The following is a 22,578-nucleotide window of genomic DNA, read 5'->3' as shown; positions in this document are numbered from 1 at the left end:
CATTCTTGCTTTCTAATATCCCAATCACAGTTTATACTCTATTGTATATTAGTTCCTTGTGGGACAATTCACCTCCATTGCAAAGTTCTTGTGATGCACAAGATAACTTCTACCTTCCCAATTTTATTCATTATTCTTTTAGAACCTGACAAAACCATTCCCTTGTCCAGTGAGGTTTTTGGTTTCATGACAACATTCAACTTAAAATGTACAACAGCATGTGCCTCATAATGGGAAAAAAGCCTTATTTTGCAGAAGCTTGGAGGAACAAAAGGTTAAGGCTAAAGACTTTGGGTAATATAATTACAACCTTGAGAACCAGATTATCTGCCCATTCTGCAGGTTTTTGTTACAGTGAAGCATATTTTCTAAGGTACTTATTAAAAGAAGAGAAAACAAACACATTAATTATAATAAAAGACATTTGAAAAGAAAAGTTATTGTTACTGGATAAAATTCTCATATCAAATCATGAATCTGCTTGTACAATTTGAAAGCAGAACATAGTGAATTATACTGTTGAATGTTAATTGTATTTTACTTTCATTCAATAACTAACCTTGTTAAACTAATAATACTAGATCAAGGTGGGAGAGTATTTTCTGTGAGAGATATCTTTTTCAATTATACCAGAGAATTAGAAATTTCTGCATTGTTGTCCCTTTGTTATGTTTCAGGGCTCTTGACAATGTTTCCACTGATCTGGATGTATAATAGGGCTGGGAATGGGGAAAGGTAGTCCTGGATTTGGACGTTTGTGTGTGGGTAAGAGGGAGAGGTATTAGCGTAATGTTTTGCCAAAGAATTGAATTAAGTACCTAAAGTATTAAATTCATAGAACAACAAACTTGTAGATGTAGAATAATATTCAAATTGAAGAAATCTCAGCACTATTCTTCATACAAAGAAAATAACTCTAGAATATTTGGCTATTTGTCTGTTTGAGATAACCCAATTTACTTTAGTTTAACAGCAACAGTTTCTAAGAATGTCTAATGAGATTCCATCTGCTTGGGGTCAGAATTAATATAAAAGAAAAAGTCATATTTAGTTCAGTCAATGCTAATAATATCAGGGAGGGATTTGGTTGAAAGTAAGGTTTAAAGTCTGTGGACACTGATTTGAATGAAAATAAAAGAAAAAAAGTGAATACTCAAGATATAATAGTGTGTTTTAGATGTTCTGTGTTGTTATAGAAATAAATGTAGAAGCATTAGACACATAAGAAAGTTTGGGCATTCAGTTTATATGAGAAATATCATTATATCCCCAAAGACCCATTTTAGAGTAAGCTGATATTGGGCAGTGCAAGTCAAATCTACAATGCAATTGATTTGGAATCCGTATACAGGATAAAATGATCCCACAGAACCCACAAAATTTCTGTTGCAGGCCCTAAACCTGCAATGTGGAGAAATGAACCCAGAACAGTTGGTAATCTCGGAAAACAGAACCTGAACAAAGTGGAGAAAATTAGGCGCTAACAATCCTCGTTGCTTTCATTTCTGTAATTATACATGGAGTGATTTAAACAGTGAGACATTTTGGATGATCCTCAATGGTTACATTTTTAGTACTTAAAAGGCTGCAGCTTAACTTTTCTGTTAAAACTCTAGGAAGTTACTTTTGAGCTGTAACATGAAGACAGAAAACCTGAACATCAGTTGATTGCTACAAACTGTAAGACAGGGCATGAATAGATAGAATGCGTCAGGGAAATTCCAGATTCTGAGTTTATGAAGAATAATTGGGATTTTTACCATCAAAGATGGTTTTGGTGCCTTTGTGAGCACCACAATACTCTCGTCTTAAATGGAATCTGGAACCTTCTGTACTTAATAAAGTAGCCACTGGGTGTATGCTTCTGGTCTTCTGCTGATGTAGCCCATCCACTTCAAAGTTTGACATGTTCTACATTCAGAGATGCTCTTCTGCACACCACTGTTGTAATGTGTGGTTGTTTGAGTTACTGTCACCTTCCAGTCAGCTTGAAACAGTCAGGTCATTCCCCTCTGACTTTTCTCATTAACAAGGCATTTTCACCCATGGAACTGTCACTCACTAGATTTTTTTTGTTTTTCATACCCTTCTCTGTGAACCCTAAGGACTGTTGTGGGTGAAAATCCCAGGGGATCAGCAGCTTCTGAGATACTCAAACCACCCCATCAGGCACCAGCAAACATTCCACGGACAAACTCATCTAGATCACATTTCTTCCCCATTCTGATGTTCGGTCTGGACAACAATTAAATCTCTTCATCACATCTGCATGCTTTTATGCAATGAGGTGCTGCCACATGATTGGCCGATTAGATATTTGCATTAACGAGCAGGTGTACCTAATAAGGTGGTCACTGGTTGTTGGTATTCAAACATGCATTGCACACAAAATAGGAACTGTAATGGGCAGGAGAGATCTATTTGTTACCAAAAGCCTTCAGCTTTCTGTTGGTTCCAAATTTATGTTCTCAACATACAATTGCCTTATAAACATAGCCAATTTTCTTTTGGCCAATTTATGTTACTTACTCGATGCTGGCCATGGCCATTCCCCTCTAAGGTTGAGTTTTTGATATGAAAACCAAACTGGCAGTGGGAAAGAACCAGTAGCCTCTTTAAAATCAAGTCCAACATGTTATGGGGGGGGGCCAAAGAATAACTGAAGGTCCTTACAGGTTTAAAAGTGTTGCCTAATATCCTCAAGTCACATGTAATATAATGCCAATTTCCTGCATTTCCAATGGACCTCAGCTGTAAGGTTTCTGGACTAGGTGACATAGTCTCAAAATTAGAGCCAGATAACTTCAATGCAGAGTTGAAGTTAGCAATATCTCTGTATACAAAAGACACATAAAATTGGGAACAGAGGACAATTAATGTCAGTTCTATTGTTAATTTGTATTCAGAGATGCAAACATTCTAATCGACAAGGTATTAATTTAATTTTATTTTATTTAGAGATAGAACACAGAACAGGCCTTTCTGGCCCAGTGAGTCACAATGCCCAGCAGCCCACCTAGTTAACACTAGCCTAATCACAAAACAATTTACAATGACCAATTTACCTACCTACCGGCGTGTCTTTGGACTGTGGGAGGAAACTGGGGCACCTAAAGGAAACCTATGCAGTCACAGGGAGCACGTACAAACTCCTTACAGGTGGTGCTAAATTGAACAAACTCCCGAAGGCCCTGAGCTGTAATAATGTTGTGCTAACCACTATGGTGTCATGGTGGCCAAGGATATGATGGCATATGGTGTTAGAGCACACATCTCCAGCATCCAGCATCTACAGATTTCCTCATGTCTCCTACAACCTTATCAATTAAATTTAATGATCTATTCTTGTTCCTATCTTTCATATTTAGCCATAATCTGAAAACCTCAATTAGGTCAAATTAAAATCTTTTGGAATGAGAAATAGATACTTGGATAAAATAGTCAATTGGGTCCTAATCCAGCAATCAGAACAGTTATTAATTTACTTCAGTTCAAAATTATACCTCCCTAATAGCTTGTTCCATCTGTCTGTTAGTTTTCAGTGATATAAAGTCATACAGTAGGGAAGCAGGTCCTTTAGCCCACCAAATCTGTGTATACCATCAATTGTCCATTTACATAAATCCAAAACTAATCCTGTTTTATTCTTTTTACACTCCTAACAACTCCCACCCCCTCAGATTCTACTGCACTAGAGGCAATTTACAGTGGCCTGTTAATCTGCTGTATGGGTGGAAACCAGTCCCCTCGGTTAATTGATGATTTGGATTGTGAATAGATGGGGTGAAAATACTAATCAGCATAAAACTGACAGCCTGCTAACCTGAGAAGGGCCCTTTTATTCCCACTGTTTACTTTCCGATTGTTAACCAGTTCTCAATTCATACAAATAAATTACCCTCATTTCCATGTAATCTCATTCCTCCTGTTTAACATTTTATCAAAAGCCTTCTGAAAAACTAAATGCCCATATTCACCCTATATTTAATGAGTCACATCCTAAAAGGATCCCAGTAAAACAACAACAAAAATGAAGCATGCATTTACAAACATTTTTAAAACAGCAGAATTGTTCCAATAATCTTCACAGGAGAGTTAGCAAACAAAACATTCGTGCTCAGTCACATAATAGGACCAAGACCCTGGTCAAGGAAGCAAATTTTACGCAGTACCTTTTTTTTGTTTTCAAATGTTTTTATTGTGAAGCAATATCAGTTTAACCACAACCAACAATGTCCTAAAGTACAATGCTTCTTTTTTCTTTTCTTTCTTATAACAACACAATGAAAATCAAATGAATGTATGTATAGTAAACAAGAAAAAAGCAAAGGAAACCCTACCTTCCCCCTCCCAGCCCTACTCTCCCCTCGCCTCTCCCGTATGTGCTGTTTAGGTCCTACCGCCCCCCACACTTAGTTCAGCGGTCGGTCTCTTCGAAATACAACAGTAATGCTTGCCAGATTTTTTCAAATTCCTTGAGTCTGTCCTTGATAACGTATCTTATCCTCTCTAGATGCATAGTATCCATTAATGCAGCCAACCATTGTCTGAGTGTTGGAGTTTCCTCCTTTTTCCAGAACATCAGTATGGGTTTCTTTCCATTAAGTATGCCATAGGTCAGGAGTTGTTGCTAGGTAGCCTGGAATTTATTTGACCTTGCAGAAGTTCCAAAAATTATTAAAATAGTGTCTGGTATTATCTGAACCTTTAGTATCTTCGATAGGACCTCAAATATTTGCTTGCAATACTCTTGTATCCTGGGACATAAAGCATAACTATGTAACAAATTTGCCTTCGAATACTTGCATTTCTCACACATTGGGGACACCCTGGGAATATTTTATGAATCCTTACTTTTGAGTAGTGTAGTCTATGTACGATTTTAAATTAAACAATGTCTGGCATTGATGGAACAGGAGTTAACATACTCCAAAGCCTCATTCCATATAACCTCCTCTATCTGTGTACCCAATTTACGCAGTATCTTAAAACTGTTAAATAATTAATGAGGGAATTCCAGATTGTGAAGCCTTCACAGCAGGAGGCACTGCTTAAGGGATAGAATTGGACAAGCATAGGGAGTCCCTAAAGAATATGGAGATTGGAATGGTTAAAACCATCGAGAAATTTGAAAGCATAGATAAGAATGTTTAAACTGAGCAATGCCATAAGTGGGAGTCAACACAGATGAGCATGCACACGGCTTAAGGGTGAATGGGCCCTGATGTGTGTTAGGGCAGCAGAGTATTGGATGACCTCAAGTTGTTGGCAAGAACAAGCAAGCAACAGGGCATTGATTTTTTTTTAAGTGAAATAATGACAGGGTTTTAGCAAATGTGGTTGGGATTAGTTCCTGAAGGTTCTGCTGAAGAAGCTTTTGCAATCAGGAGAATTAGGAAAGTGACACATGAATTTTGGAGTAGGTTTTGCATCTTAATGAAGAGTTATATCTGGATAGATACAAGATAAAGCAAAAGATGACTGTTGGAAATCTTAATTTAATAATCAGTGCCAAGGCAGTAAGAGAAAAATTATATTCCAGAAGATGAATCAAATATAAAATTTAGGATTACTTGGAGTATTGTCAACAGTTTTGGGCCCCATATCTCAGAAAGGATGTGTTGTCATTGGAAAGAGTCCAGAGGAGGTTCATAACGATGATTCCGTGAATGAAGGGGTCAACATATGAGGAGCGTTTGGCAGCTTTGGGCTGGAACTTAGAAGAATGCAGAGGGATCTCATTGAAACCTACTGAATGTTGAAAGGACTAGATAAGGTGGATGGGGAGAGGATGCTGGAGATATCCAAAACAAGTGGGCACAGCCTCAAAATTGAGGAGTGACCTTTTAGAACAGAGGTAAGGAGGAATTTTTTTAGCTAGAGAGTAGTGAATCTGTGGAATGCTCTGCCACAGACTACGGTGGAAGCCAAGTCCGTGGGTATATTTAAAGCGGAAGTTGATAATTTCCTGGTTGGTCAGGCCATCAAAGGATATGGCGAGAAGGCAGGTGTATGGGGTTGAGTGGGATTGGGGATCAGCCATGACGGAATGGCAGAGCAGACTCGATGGCCTGAATGGCCTAATTCTGCTCCCATGTCTTATGGTTTTATGGATTTTGTCCTCTATGCAATTGCTTTTCGAGATGCACCAAATATATTTGCATTATTTGGGGCAATGAAACACATAAGGTATCACTATATGCAGATGACTTGTTATTATATATTTCTAACCTACAGAAATCCCTTCTTTCAGTAATATCATTACTTACTCAATTTAGTAGCTTTTCTGGTTATAAATTAAATTTTGATAAGCTTGAGTTATTCCTATTAAATATGCAAACTTTAATTTACAGAAGTTTTCCATTTAGATTGGCTACAGAGTACTTTATGTATTTAGGGGTTAAAATTACTAAGAAACATCAGGACCTTTTCAAGGCTAATTTCTTACCTTTAACTGATTATATTAAACAATTATTAACTAAATGGTCTCTGATGTCCTTATAGTTGGCCAAATCAATGCTATTAAGATGATAGTTCTACCTAAGTTTCTTTATTTATTTCAGGTAGTACCAATTTTTATTCCTAAATCCTTTTTTGATATTATTGATTCCAAAATTTCTTCATATATTTGGCAGTGTAAAAATCCCAGGTTGAGTAAGAAATATTTACAGAAATCCAAAAAGATGGTGGTTTGGCGACGCCAAACTTTAGATTTTACTATTGGGCAATTAATATCCGAAATTTAAACTTTTGGACCCAAGAGTTAGCTAAACCCCAAAGTCCAATCTTGAACGTGAGTCTGTGCAAGGATTTTCATTGGCGTCTATTTTAGGGGCTTCACTCCCCTTTGCATTTACTAAATTGAACAAACAAATCACTAACCCAGTAATTAAATATACAATACGAATATGGTTCCAATTTTGTAAATTTTTTGATTTGAATAAATTTACCCTTTCCAGCCCTATTTAATTTAATTTTTTTAACCATCCAGGATTGGTCAAGCCTTTCTTTTTTTGGAAAATGAAAGGAATAAACTGTTTTCATGATTTATTTACGGATAAATGTTTTATGTCTTTTGAACAGTTATCTAATAAATACAATTTGCCTAGATCACACTTTTTTTGATATCTACAGATTAGAAATTTTTTGAATGTTATTTTGCCTACCTTTCCAATGTCACATCACGCTGAAATTATGGAAAAAATGTTAAGTTTAAATCCCTTACAAAAAAGTGTAATAGCAACTATCTACGACTTGATCATGAAAACCCCTTTAGGTATATCTGATAAAATAAAGAATGAATGGGAACGAGAACTTCAAGTAAATATATCCATAGAAGAATGGAAAAAGATTCTTAAATTAGTTAGTACTTCTTCAATGTGAGCTAGACATACTTTATACAATTTAAAATGGTTCATAGAACATATATGTCAAAAGACAAATTAGCCCGTTTTTTATTTCCATATAAACTCCATGTGTGACAGATGTAACTCTGAGTTTGCTTCTTTAACCCATATGTTTTGGTCCTGCCCTCTTTTGAAAAAATATTGGAAAGACATCTTTGATATTGTTTCGGCGGTTTTACATATTGATTTACAACTCCGTCCTATTGCTGCAATTTTTGGATTACCAATGATTGATTCTAGTTATTTATCATCTTCAGCCTGCCGTTTGATAACATTTGTTACGGTGATGGCCAGAAGATCCATTTTATTTAAATGGAAAGATTTTGATCCCCCTACTACACTTCAATGGTTTTCTCAAACAATAGCTTGTTTAAACCTAGAAAAAATTAGGAGTGGCACGGTTAATTCCTCGATTAAGTTCGAGGAAACTTGGGAGTCTTTTATTCAAAATTTCCATACATATGACTTAAGTTGATTTCTTTGAATCCTTTTTCCTAATACTTAATCGTTTATGGAAGGAGGAACGGAGTCAAGGACAGAATAATTATAATTGACAAATTACAGCAGCCCAGTTTTTCGTTTCGTTTTGTTTACTGTTCAGTTTAGGGGATTTTTGTTTTTTTTTGTTTTTTTTTTCTTGAACAAATCTTTTGAACTTTTTCCTGTTTCAATTATCAAGAGATCGGGTGGACTTGTCAGGATATGATATTTGGAACTTATGTTTTTATATATGATTGCTATGATTGTAATCCTGTTCTCTTGGTATTGTTATTATTGATATGTTCATTGAACTGATTATAATGCAATAAAAAGATTTGAAAAGGGTTTTGTCCTCTGAATGAAGCTTAATAAAATATATAGCAGGAAAGTATCTCACTGCTGAGTTTGATATCCTTGAGTGATATTGTTATACACTCAGTGGTCGCTTTATTAGGTACCTCCTATACCTAATAAAGTAGCTACTGAGTGTATGTTTGTGGTCTTCTGCTGCTGTAACCCATCCACTTCAAGGTTCGATGTGTTATGTGTTCCGAGCTGTTCTTCTGCACACCAGGAAATTTGAGTTATTGTTGCCTTTCTAACAGCTTGAACCATTTATCTCTGACCTTTCTCATTAACAAGTTGCTTTTGCCCATAGAACTTCTACTCCCTGGATCTTTTGTTTTCTTTTGCACCATTCTCTGTAAACTCGAAAGACTGTTGTGTATCAAAATCTGGGAAGAACCACATTTTCTGAGATACTCAAACAACTCCATCTGGCACCAACAATCATTCCATGGTCAAAGTCACTTAGATCATATTTTTTCTCCATGTTGATGCTTGTTCTGAACAACAACTGAACCTCTTGACCATGTCTGCATGCTTTTATGTACTGTGGAGGATTTCTTACTCCTGTGGGATAATATCTTTCCTGACAAGGGGGAGTCACTGTGCTTGGCAGGTGAGACTTGTGGCTGTGAAAACAACCTCAGGATCTGCAGCTTTCTCTGTGGTGGTTGTATGATTTGACTCTGAGACTGCAGGAAGTGGTTCTGACGGCAGTAGCTCAATTGTTCTTCAATGTTTCTATTGTTGTAGTTAATTGATTCAAGACACTGTCCGTAACAGCAGCCGGGCTAGACAACATCCCAGGCCAATTACTCAGGATGTGTGCACACCAAATCATCGATGTCTTCACCAACATCTTCAACACTTCACTCATCCAGATTGCTGTCCCCACATGTCTCAAGTCAGCCACCATCAGCTGTGTACCAAAGAACTCTACATCTTCAGACTACCGTCCGGTGCCACTGACACCAATCATCATGAAGTGCTTTGAATAGCTGGTGATGGCACACATCAAAAACTCCATTCCTGTCACGTTGCACATCCACCAATATGCCTACCAACAGAACCGCTCTACGACAGATGCCAGAGCATCTGTCATGCACCTGGCCCTGACACACCTGGAAAGCGAGGACACTTATATCAGAAAGCTCCTTCTGGATTTCGGTTCGCATTCAACACTATTGTCCTACAGACCTTAGCGAACAAAATCTTACTTGTCGGTCTAAATACACCACTGTGCAACTGGGTGTTGGACCTCTTAACCAGCCAACTTCAGGTAGTCAGGCTGCACAGCCACTCCTCCCTCCCCATCATGCTCAACATGCGTGCCCCCTCCCCCAGCCTGTGTGCTGATCCCATTGCTTTGTATTCTCCTGACTGCATGGCTAAACACCTAAGTATATCATGCTTAAGTTTGCTGATGACACAACAGTGGTGTGGCTCATTACCAACAATGATGAGATGGTCTACGGAGAGGAGATAGAGAAGCCCAAGGCCTGGTGCCAGGCAAATAACCTCTTCCTCAATGTCAACAAAACAAAGGAGATGGTTATCGACTTCAGGGGAACTCACACCACTCACCTCCCTCTTTAAGTTGGTGGCACAGCAGTGGAAACTGTGAGCAGTTTCAAACTCCTGGGAGTGCACATCTTACACAACCTCTCATGGTCCCAGAACACATTCTACACAATCAGGAAACTCCTCTACTTTCCAAGGAGGCTGAAGAAAGTTGGACTATGCACATTTGTACTCATGTTCTTCTACAGATGTGCAGTAAAGAGATCCTAACATGCAGCATCGCCACATTCTTCAAATGGTATGAAACTGTGGTGGCAGACAGGAAGGCTGTCCAACAGGTAGTCAAAACTGCCCAAAGCAACACTGGTACCAGCCTACACACCATCGAGGACATATATTACAGAGAGATGTCAGTAAAGGGCCAGTAACATCATGAAGGATCCCACTTTACTCTGTGGTTTCAGTCTCTGAGGCTGATATGAGAGCACCCTTTAGGAAGATGAACCCATGGAAAGCATTTGATCCTGACCAGGTACCTGGCCTGGTAATGAAGACCTGTGCTGATTAACTGGCTGGAGTGTTCACTGATATCTTTAACATCTTGCTTTGTCAGTCTGAGGTACCTAACTGCTTCAAGCAGGCATCAATTATACTGGTGCCCAAGAAGAAGATGGCAGTCTGCCTCAATGACTTACATCCGCTGTGATGAAATGCTTTGAGAGGTTGGAGATGAAGCATATCAATTCTTGCCTGAGGAGGGAGACTGAAAATGTGACTGAAAGAAGCCACAAAAACAACCTCTCACTCAATGTCAGCAAGACAAAGGAGTTGATCAAGATGGTGCTAGTGACCAACAGTGGCGTCCTTCAGACAGTTCGCTTTCTTCTGCTTTCAGATGGGATTCTGCTTCTAAGCTGCATGCAGTTGGAACCAGTGATTTACACTTTGAAGATGCGTTTTTGGGCTGACTGAGCAATCTGCACTTTGCTGTCTCCAGTGGAGTTTGGTGAGGTTTGGAGCGGAGTGTTTGGCCTGGAGCCCTGGAGGCCTGGAGACGGGGTGCGAACTCATGATCAGCTCCATCGCTTCTCTCTGATTGATGTGTTAGTTGAAGTCGATGAGGATGAGAGCAGAAGACGGGCGGGTGTTCGGCACCATTTGCCCATGTTTGACTGCTCCTCTCCCACTCACTAGCTGTGTTGGAGGAAAGTGCAGGAGACTTGGGATCCACATTGCAAAGATTGATTGGCAAAGCTGTGGACTTGTTTTGGAGAATTTTAGGGTTCATGTTGCATGGATTCTGGTTACTCTTATTTTTTCTGTTTGATCGATGTGTACTGCGGCACTTCGGCAAAGAAAGGCTCTGTGGCCTGTAGTGGGCTAGCAGTGCAGCACTGAACTGAGCTACACTGAATACTACTGAACTGTGTTTGGTGTTCGATATCCTCTGTGGTTTGCTCACCCTTTTGCTGTTGACACATTTTTTGCCATTGGTACAATTTGTTCATTTTTCACGCCACGTTAGGGTTGGATGTTTTCTTAAATGGGTTCCATGGTGTTTCTTTGTTTCCTGGCTGCCAGAGGGAGGACGAGTCTCAGATGTATTCTGTATACATGCTTCGATAATAAATCTATTTTGAATCTTTGATTATTGACTATAGGAAGAGGAAACTGGAGGTCCATAAACCAGTCCTCAATGGGGGATCAGAGGTGGAGAGGATCAACAACTTTAAATTCCTCAATGGTATCATTTCAGAGGTTCTGTCCTGGGTCCCACAAATGTCATTACAAAGAAAGCATGGCAGCACCTCTACTTTCTTAGAAGTTTGTGAGGACCTGGCATGCCATCTAAAACTTTGACAAACTTTTATAGATGTGCAGTGGAGAGTATATTGACTGGTTGCATCATAGACTGGTATGGAAACACCAATGCCCTTAAATGGAAAAGCCTACAAAAAATAGTGGAAACAGCCAGTCCATCACACGTAAAACCCTCCCCACTATTGAGCACATCTACATGGAGCATTATCGCAGGAAAGCAGCATCCATCATCAAGGACCCCCACCATCTAGGTCATGTTCTCTTTTCACTGCTGCAATCAGGAAGGATGTACAAGAGCCTTAGGACTCACACTACCAGATCCAGGCACAGTTATTACTCCTCAACCATCAGACTTCTGAACCAGTGGGGATAACTTCATTCAACTTCATTCACCCCAACTCTTAACTGTTCCCACAACCTTGGACTCACTTTCAAGGATTCTTCATCTCATGTTCTCAATATTTATTGTTTATTTATTATCATTATTTTATCTTTCTTTGTGCATGTACTGTGAATGCCTGCAAGAAAATGAATCTTAGGGTTTTAAGTGGTGACATATATATACTTTGATAATAAATATACTTCGAACTTTGAACTTTGAATCCACGCTGCTCACCCCCATCAGGAAGAAGGATATATAGCATCCACGCCAGGACCACTAGACTCAAAAACAGTTACTTTCTCTGAGCAGTAAAGCTGATCAACACCTCAACCCACTAACCCACTCCTCCACACCACCCAGCACCACTACTTTATCATTTCCTGTCAGAGTCACCTTACACACAGGCACTCCTGTGCCTAGCATCATTTTAACCAACCTATGTATATAAATTACCTTATGTATTTATACTTACTGTTTTTTTTTATTATTGTGTTCTTTATCTTGAAGTGATTTTTCTTGTGCTGCATCAGATCCAGAGTAACAATTAACTTATTCTCCTTTACACTTGTGCACTGAGAATGACATTAAACAATCTTAAATCAGAAGTGGTACCACTAAATGTTTCTTAGTAAATCTCTCAACAGACTTTGCTTTGGGTCAACTTGGCCTCTACTATGAGTTCACGCCTAATGCTGCTGGGAAGAAGCTAGTTAATTTATTTATTAAGACATTTCTAGCAGTTAAATAGATCTTAATATTAATGTTTCAGAGAAAGCAATCTTAAACAAAATCTGAACCTGTTGATGGATTTTCTTTGTAGAACAATAGGAATCAAAAGACTGTGAGGTTGTACCAATTTTCTGACCATTGTACTGGTACTGTTCAAGTGATAAAAACTGATACTTTCATCTTCAATTTAACATATTGTTTTCCTTAACAACTTCACTTCCTAATTCTATCTTAATTCTATCTAAAATGTGTGGCAAAGTACAACAGTGTTGTAGTTTGAAAAATGAGATATTACGCGGCACTGACACTTCAAACAATTTCACACACTGTCATCATACACAAAACATAACTGGAATTAAAAGTCTAAAATGGATCTAGAATGGAACTGATAGTTACTTGTGCCTTTATTTTCCAACAGGACATGAATATCCTTTCAGTATTAAAATGAGTCACATTCAAAGTGCCACTGGACAGACGCAAGGGTCCAAGGACGCAATCTACCCTCTAGATTTCCAGGGGCCTTTCATTATCGAACAGCTGCCTGTGGAGATGCAGTGCCAATTCATCTTAAAGCCAAGTCACCTGGCATCATGCCAGCACATGGCTGGTTAGTACCTGGTCGTTAAACAAATCAATATGCGGTTATGTGTTTATTATTTGCATTGGGTGGTAAGACTGTGCTCAAAATGGATATTAATAGAAATGTGTTAATTTTCTACAGCTGGTTGGGGCATCCCAAAAATGGTCTGTTTTCTGCAGTTAATGATTAGAATTCAGTTAACACGTTAAATACGAGTGCATATTTTATTCCATGTTTTCAGTATTATGCACCCTAAATTAGTTCCTCTGTTCATTGGTTCATACATCAGCAGGGGTTCAACATCATGAGTACATAGCTTAAGTTATAGTTAGCTTGTACATATTACAGTTTGGTGGTGGTGGGTGTTGAGATCTGAATAGGCCCTTTAGTCAAAGCTCCTGGGTCCATTGGAGTGTGTGTTCTCCAAAGCCCTTTGGATCTTGTGCTGGAGGCCCTGGAGAATGAGTTGAAAGAGGACAACAAGATCTGAATTTAGAATGGGCCAGGGTATCATTGCGGCAATGGGAATGGGCAGATCCGGAGATCAATCCCAAGATCCAATACAAGAAAATCAATGATCTTACATAAGCAGTCAAGGTAAGTGCATGCATCTTCATTTTCCACACCCTACTTTCCTGATACTGCTCAAATCATTATCACTGCATCTTTCAGTCACCAACAATCCTCTTCAATGAAAGCTTATACCCAACGGTCATCTGCTCTACCACATACTCACATACTGTCAGCATTCTCATTCTCACAGCTCAAACGCAGACATACAGGTTGCATGGCACTCACTGGCCTTCCCTGCTGCCTACTTAAGCTCCATTTTCTCTTCTGACTTTCCTCTCAAGTTGGAAGGAACATATAGAACATAGAACATAGAATAGTACAGCATAGTACAAGCCCTTCGGCCCACATTGTTGTGCCAACCCTCAAACCCTGCCTCCCATATAACCCTCCACCTTAAATTCCTCCATATACCTGTCTAGTAGTCTCTTAAATTTCACTAGTGTATCTGCCTCCACCACTGACTCAGGCAGTGCATTCCACACACCAACCACTCTCTGAGTAAAAAACCTTCCTCTAATATCCCCCTTGAACTTCCCACCCCTTACCTCAAAGCCATGTCCCCTTGTATTGAGCAGTGGTGTCCTGGAGAAGAGGCGCCGGCTATCCGCTCTATCTATTCCTCTTAATATCTTGTATACCACTATCATGTCTCCTCTCATCCTCCTTCTCTCCAAAGATTAAAGCCCTAGCTCCCTTAATCTCTGATCATAATCCATGCTCTCTAAACCAGGCAGCATCCTGGTAAATCTCTTTTGTACCCTTTCCAATGCTTCCACATCCTTCCTATAGTGAGGCGACCAGAAATGGACACAATACTCCAAGTGTGGCCTAACCAGAGTTTTATAGAGCTGCATCATTACCTCACGACTCTTAAACTCTATCCCTCGATTTATGAAAGCTAACACCCCATAAGCTTTCTTAACTACCCTATCTACCTGTGAGGCAACTTTCAGGGATCTGTGGACATGTACCCCCAGATCCCTCTGCTCCTCCACACTACCAAGTATCCTGCCATTTACTTTGTACTCTGCCTTGGAGTTTGTCCTTCCAAAGTGCACCACCTCACACTTCTCAGCCCACTTCTGCAACCTATCAATGTTTCTCTGCAATCTTCGACAATGCTCTACACTATCTACAACAATGGAGTTTAACTACGGAACAAGGTCTAACTAGGTACATCTGCAGGCCCTTACACTCATGAAAAAAGTTGCTGCTGGGCATTAATAAAGCAATAGCCAGAGGGTGGTGAAACCATTGAAGATATACTCAGACATAACTAGAGATTACATGATTTTTTCCTTCATAACTAATACATAGAAAGAGCACAATCGTAAAGATAAAGATATTCACAGAGATCTGCTCAGAATTTAGGAGATGGTGTTTGTGACGAGACACCGAGAATAAATGGTCTGTCCTTGGATAAGGTAAAATATAGCTTGATAGAAAGCAAAATGATCTTAATAGAGACAATTCAGATGAGGATTTTGTAGGAGCAGGCTGTAGATAGAAGAAGGTTGAAGGGTGAAATTGTCATGCCTAGACAGACCCATAAGCAAGTTTCTTTTTCTGGCAAAAAGAATGAAGAAATCTGGCATTAGTTTATTAAAGAGTTTTGTGCAACAGAAACCTTGGAACTAAGCGTTTGAACTGCAGAAATAGTGGTCAGTGCCAGGTACGTGCTTGTGGAGTCCACTGTGATTTAACACCTGATGGATTTCCGAGTACTTTTAACATTGAGAGGCATTCAAAACATGTCACGACTATTAAAAGACAATGAAAAAGTTTGGAAATACACAATCACTTATCCTCAATTAAAGGCATCTAAAAAGCGTTTCCTTTCGTCGAATCTTGAAGTTGCTGTTGGTAATTTGAATGGATTAGCCAAGCCTAAGTGTTGGGGGAAAAGAAGTAACTTTATGACCGACTGCTGTTCTTCATAAGACCAGCATCAAATTGCAGACGGGAAATTGCAACGAAAGTGGGCGGCAAGTTCAGGACTTCTGCATTTGAGTGCACATGTGTAGGAATCACAGATATCCCAGCAATTATGATCAGAGTCGCAACTGTTTTCCTGTAAAATCTGACTCATAACTGTCCCCTGGTTCCTTTATATCATGTAGATAGTGTGTTCTTGCCACTGCCTCCTGTTATTCAGTTATGTTGCTGGAGTTTTAAGGTCTGAAATGGGAGCTCTGGTGCAAAATTGGCAAACTCCGTACTGTATTCTCCTCCATGTAGACCATTGGATGCGTTTCCAATACGATTTGTTTCATAGTCATATACATGCACTGTGAGCATTATGTTGGGATACTAAGGTCAATCATCAAAATAGAGAAACTATTCCAAAAATCTTAATTTTAATGGCAATAAAGAAACCAGTCAGGGAATGTTCTCCCCCAAAGAAGAGCTTTTCAAATCATCAGTACCTGTGATCAGACGAGAAACATTATATCTCTGAAACCAGGAATTTGCTTGTAAATTCCTGCCAATTAATGGATTGTGGAAAATTCAGCAGTAACTTTCTGCCAAGCAGGAAATGAACCTCACTGAAAGTCAGTTTTAAACACCCAGAAAAATAAAATACCATCTTCTGAAATTTCTTTGGATCGTAAACCATGACTGCAGCTCGTGGTAAATTATCCAGCTTTAAAAGCAATAGAAAATCAGTTGTAGTGTAAATGTATCTCCCCACAGTGACTATTAAAATACATGGTGTATTTGCTTGAACTTAAGCTGTCTTTATTGATTTCTCTGGTGTAGATGTGTTCATGAGTGAAAGACTGTGGTTCTATGGTGTTGACATGTCTGGAATTGAATTGAATTGACTTTATTACTTACATCCTTCATATACATGAGGAGTAAAAAATCTTTATGTTACATCCCCTTCTAAATGTGCAATGTTCAATTTATAGTAATTTATAATAAATAGAATATACAACGGGATAGTCAATATAACATAGAAATACAGTTGTGTCAGCATGAGTTAAACAGTAGGAGACCTGCTGGAAGAAGCTGTCCCAGAGCCTGTTGGAACTGGCTTTTATGCTGCGGTACCATTTCTCGGATGGTAGCAGCTGGAACAGTTTGTGGTTGGGGTGACTCGGGCCCCCAATGATCCTTTGGGCACCTTCTACACACCTGTCTTTGTAAATGTCCTGAATAGTCCTGAACTGACAGCACTCCTGATGGGCAGGAAGAATGAAGGTGGTGGTGGTGATAAGGTTGATTTGGGAAGGGCTGAGCAGGAAGTAATAGCTTTAGTGAGGAAAAAGAGTCAGAATATCCATATATGAATTTTTGAAGCATTTTGCTTAAAATATGGTAACAGAAGTGCAGTGAATTAGAAACATAGAAACACAGAAAACCTACAGCACAATACAGGTCCTTCGGCCCAAAAAGCTGTGCCAAATATGTACTTTCTTTAGAAATTACCTAGCCTTACCTATAGCCCTCAATTTTTCTAAGCTCCATGTACCTATCCGGGAGTCTCTTAATAGACCCTATCGTATCTGCCTCCACCACTGTCACCAGCAGCCCATTCCACGCACTCTGCATAAAAAACTTACCCCTGACATCTCCTCTGTACCTACTTCCAAGCATCTTAAACCCATGCCCTCTTGCATTAGCCATTTCAGCCCTGGGAAAAGTCTCTGTCTATCCACACGATCAATGCCTCTAATAATCTTTTACACCTCTATCAGGTCACCTCTCATTCTCTGCCACTCCAAGGAGAAAAGGCCAAGTTCACTCAACCTTTTCTCATAAAGCATGCTCCCCAATATAGGCAACATCCTTGTAAATCTCTTCTGCACCCTTTCTATAGTTTCCACATCCTTTCTGTAGTGAGGTGACCAGAACTGAGCACAGTATTCTAAGTGGGGTCTGACCAGGGTCCTATATAGCTGTAACATTACCTCTCGGCTCTTGAACTCAATCCCACGGTTGATGAAAGGCAATGCACTGTATGCTTTCTTAACCACAGAGTCAACCTGCGCAGCTGCTTTGAGCATCCTATGCACTTGGACCGTAAGATCCCTCTGATCCTCCACACTGCCAAGAGTGTTACCATTGATGCTATATTCTGCCATCAAATTTGACCTACCAAAATGAACCACCTCACGCTTATCTGTGTTGAACTCCATCTGCCACTTCTTATTCCAGTTTTGCAACCTATCGATGTCCCGCAGCAACTTCTGATAACCCTCCAGACTAACCACAACACCCCCAACCCTTGTGTCATCAGCAAACTTACTAACTCATCCCTTCACTTCCTCATCCAGGTTATTTATAAAAATCACGAAGAGTAAGGGTCCCCAGAACAGATCCCTGAGGCATACCACTGGTCACCAACGTCCGTGCAGAATATGACCCATCTACAACCACTCTTTGCCTTCTGTGGGCAAGCCAGTTTTGGATCCACAAAGCAATGTCCCCTTAGATCCCGCATCTCCTTAATTTCTCAATAAGCCTTGTAAGGGGTACCTTATCAAATGCCTTGCTGAAATCCATATACACTACATCTACTGCTCTACCTTCATGAATGTGTTCAGTCACATTCTCAAAAAATTCAATCAGGCTTGTAAGGCACGACCTGCTTTTGACAAAACCATGCTGACTATTCCTAATCATATTATGGCTCTCCAAATGTTCATAAATCCTGCCTCTCAGGACCTTCTCCATCAACTTACCAACCACTGAAGTAAGACTCAGTGGTCTATAATTTCCTGGGATATCTCTACTCCCTTTCATGAATAAGGGAACAACATCTGCAACCCTCCAATCCTCCGGAACTTCTCCCGTCCCCATTGATGTTGCAAAGATCATTGCCAGAGGCTCAGCAATCTCCTCCCTCACCTCCCACAGTAGCCTAGGGTATATCTCATCCGGTCCCGGTGACTTATCCAACTTGATGCTTTCAAAAAGCTCCAGTACATCCTCTTTCTTAATGTCTATATGCTCAAGATTTTCAGTCCACTCTAAATCATCCCTACAATCACCAAGATCCTTTTCCGTAGTGAATACTGAAGCAAAGTATTCATTAAGTACCTCTGCTATCTCCTCCGGTTCCATACACACTTTTCCACTGTCACACTTGATCGGTCCTATTCTCTCACTTCTTATCCTCTTGCTCTTCACATACTTGTAGAATGCCTTGGGGTTTTCCTTAATCCTGCTTGCAGAACTGAATGCTCACAGAAAAGAGAACTTTTTCAATCATCATCATCACTTTTGCCCTCACTACCCTTGGTTAAATATACAATGTTAAGCATGCGGTGTATGTGTGTATTGTAATGAAGCATATTGTAAAAAGCATGAAGTCCTGATGAAGGATCTTGGCCCAAAATATTGACTGATCATTTCTATCCATAAATGCTGCCTGGCTTGCTGAGTTCTTCCAGAAGCTTGCGTGTGTGTGTTGCAATTCTCTCTTGTGTCCCAAGTTTCTGATGCCTGCTTGAATCAGTATTAAGGTTTTCACTAAAAGCAGAAAATTGCTTTTGAATGAAATAAAATAGAAGATGCTGGAAATACTCAGCAAGTCAGGCAACATCTGTGAAGGAAGAGAAACAAATCAATGACCTCTTATCAGAACTGCAAGTTTCTCTTTCCGTATCCACAGATGCTGCTTGATCTGTTTAGTAATTCCAGCACTCCTTGGTTTTATTGTAAGGAACATACATCAAAGTTGCTGGTGAACGCAGCAGGCCAAGCAGCATCTATAGGAAGAGGCGCAGTCGACGTTTCAGGCCGAGACCCTTCGTCAGGACTAACTGAAGGAAGAGTGAGTAAGGGATTTGAAAGCTGGAGGGGGAGGGGGAGATGCAAAATGATAGGAGAAGACAGGAGGGGGAGGGATGGAGCCGAGAGCTGGACAGGTGATAGGCAGAAGGGGATACGAGAGGATCATGGGACAGGAGGTCCGGGAAGAAAGACGGGGGGGGGTGACCCAGAGGATGGGCAAGAGGTATATTCAGAGGGACAGAGGGAGAAAAAGTAGAGTGAGAGAAAGAATGTGTGCATAAAAATGAGTAACAGCTGGGGTACGAGGGGGAGGTGGGGCCTAGCGGAAGTTAGAGAAGTCAATGTTCATGCCATCAGGTTGGAGGCTACCCAGACGGAATATAAGGTGTTGTTCCTCCAACCTGAGTGTGGCTTCATCTTTACAGTAGAGGAGGCCGTGGATAGACATGTCAGAATGGGAATGGGATGTGGAATTAAAATGTGTGGCCACTGGGAGATCCTGCTTTCTCTGGCGGACAGAGCGTAGATGTTCAGCAAAGCGGTCTCCCAGTCTGCGTCGGGTCTCACCAATATATAAAAGGCCACATCGGGAGCACCGGACGCAGTATATCACCCCAGTCGACTCACAGGTGAAGTGATGCCTCACCTGGAAGGACTGTTTGGGGCCCTGAATGGTGGTAAGGGAGGAAGTGTAAGGGCATGTGTAGCACTTGTTCCGCTTACACGGATAAGTGCCAGGAGGGAGATCAGTGGGGAGGGATGGGGGGGACGAATGGACAAGGGAGTTGTGTAGGGAGCGATCCCTGCGGAATGCAGAGAGGGGGGGGAGGGAAAGATGTGCTTAGTGGTGGGATCCCGTTGGAGGTGGCGGAAGTTACGGAGAATAATATGTTGGACCCGGAGGTTGGTGGGGTGGTAGGTGAGGACCAGGGAAACCCTATTCCTAGTGGGGTGGTGGGAGGATGGAGTGAGAGCAGATGTACGTGAAATGGAGGAGATGCGTTTAAGAGCAGAGTTGATAGTGGAGGAAGGGAAGCCCCTTTCTTTAAAAAATGAAGACATCTCCCTCGTCCTAGAATGAAAAGCCTCATCCTGAGAGCAGATGCGGCGGAGACGGAGGAATTGTGAGAAGGGGATGGCGTTTTTGCAAGAGACAGGGTGAGAAGAGGAATATCTGGACTATTCCTCTTCTCACCCTGTCTCTTGCAAAAACGCCATCCCCTTCTCACAATTCCTCCGTCTCCGCCGCATCTGCTCTCAGGATGAGGCTTTTCATTCTAGGACGAGGGAGATGTCTTCATTTTTTAAAGAAAGGGGCTTCCCTTCCTCCACTATCAACTCTGCTCTTAAACGCATCTCCTCCATTTCACGTACATCTGCTCTCACTCCATCCTCCCACCACCCCACTAGGAATAGGGTTTCCCTGGTCCTCACCTACCACCCCACCAACCTCCGGGTCCAACATATTATTCTCCGTAACTTCCGCCACCTCCAACGGGATCCCACCACTAAGCACATCTTTCCCTCCCCCCCTCTCTCTGCATTCCGCAGGGATCGCTCCCTACACAACTCCCTTGTCCATTCGTCCCCCCCATCCCTCCCCACTGATCTCCCTCCTGGCACTTATCCATGTAAGCGGAACAAGTGCTACACATGCCCTTACACTTCCTCCCTTACCACCATTCAGGGCCCCAAACAGTCCTTCCAGGTGAGGCATCACTTCACCTGTGAGTCGACTGGGGTGATATACTGCGTCCGGTGCTCCCGATGTGGCCTTTTATATATTGGTGAGACCCGACGCAGACTGGGAGACCGCTTTGCTGAACATCTACGCTCTGTCCGCCAGAGAAAGCAGGATCTCCCAGTGGCCACACATTTTAATTCCACATCCCATTCCCATTCTGACATGTCTATCCACGGCCTCCTCTACTGTAAAGATGAAGCCACACTCAGGTTGGAGGAACAACACCTTATATTCCATCTGGGTAGCCTCCAACCTGATGGCATGAACATTGACTTCTCTAACTTCCGCTGGGCCCCACCTCCCCCTCGTACCCCAGCTGTTACTCATTTTTATGCACACATTCTTTCTCTCACTCTCCTTTTTCTCCCTCTGTCCCTCTGAATATACCTCTTGCCCATCCTCTGGGTCACCCCCCCTCCCGTCTTTCTCCCTAGGCCTCCTGTCCCATGATCCTCTCGTATCCCCTTTTGCCTATCACCTGTCCAGCTCTCGGCTCTATCCCTCCCCCTCCTGTCTTCTCCTATCATTTTGCATCTCCCCCTCCCCCTCCAGCTTTCAAATCCCTTACTCACTCTTCCTTCAGTTAGTCCTGACGAAGGGTCTCGGCCTGAAACGTCGACTGCGCCTCTTCCTATAGATGCTGCTTGGCCTGCTGCGTTCACCAGCAACTTTGATGTGTGTTGCTTGAATTTCCAGCATCTGCAGAATTCCTGTTGTTTTTATTGTAAGGCATTGGTATTTGGTAATTGGTGTGTTATTTACACATGTACCAAGATGCAATGAAAATCTCTCATTTCTATCCGGTTAGACTATACTACAGTGCCTTGAAAAAGTATTCACCCCCAGGAATTTTGATCAATTTAACTAGGAATTTCTACTTGTGAACCATGTGCTTCTTTTTTTTCACAGTAGAGCCCTAAAAACTGGGAAAATAGTAAAGCATGAAAAATTAAAAATTCAAAACTGAAAGGTTAGTGGTTCTAAAGTATTTATCCCCCTTTGCTCAGTACAGTATTTAGTTGAACCACTTCTCTCAGTTATTACAACCAGTAGTCTTTCTGAATAAGTCTCTATTGGCTTTGCACAACGTGATGGAGCAAGATTCGCCCATTGCTTCCTGCAAATTTGCTCTAGCTGTGCCAGGTTAGTTGGGAAGTGGCAGCAGACAGCAATCTTGAGGTCTTGCCAGAGATGTTTGATTGGCTTAAGGTCAGGACTCTGACTGGGCCACTCAAGGAATCAATTTTCTTCATTT

At 41.0% G+C, this 22,578-nt stretch overlaps 1 protein-coding gene across 2 annotated transcripts in view; it reads left to right on the top strand.

The window, feature by feature from the left end:
- Positions 1-22,578, top strand: part of LOC134349594 (rho GTPase-activating protein 20-like) — a 113,562-nt gene that overhangs the window by 61,241 nt on the left and 29,743 nt on the right. For both annotated transcript variants that reach the window (XM_063054152.1, XM_063054154.1), the window contains exon 9: positions 13,103-13,291. In XM_063054152.1, the coding sequence (XP_062910222.1) occupies positions 13,103-13,291 (189 nt within the window). The remainder of the gene's footprint in view (positions 1-13,102; positions 13,292-22,578) is intronic.

Source organism: Mobula hypostoma, chromosome 7 (assembly GCF_963921235.1).
Source record: "Mobula hypostoma chromosome 7, sMobHyp1.1, whole genome shotgun sequence".
Lineage (NCBI taxonomy): Eukaryota > Metazoa > Chordata > Chondrichthyes > Myliobatiformes > Myliobatidae > Mobula > Mobula hypostoma.
The sequence above is the reverse complement of the archived record's forward strand: the minus strand, read 5'-3'. Positions and strand labels throughout refer to the sequence as shown.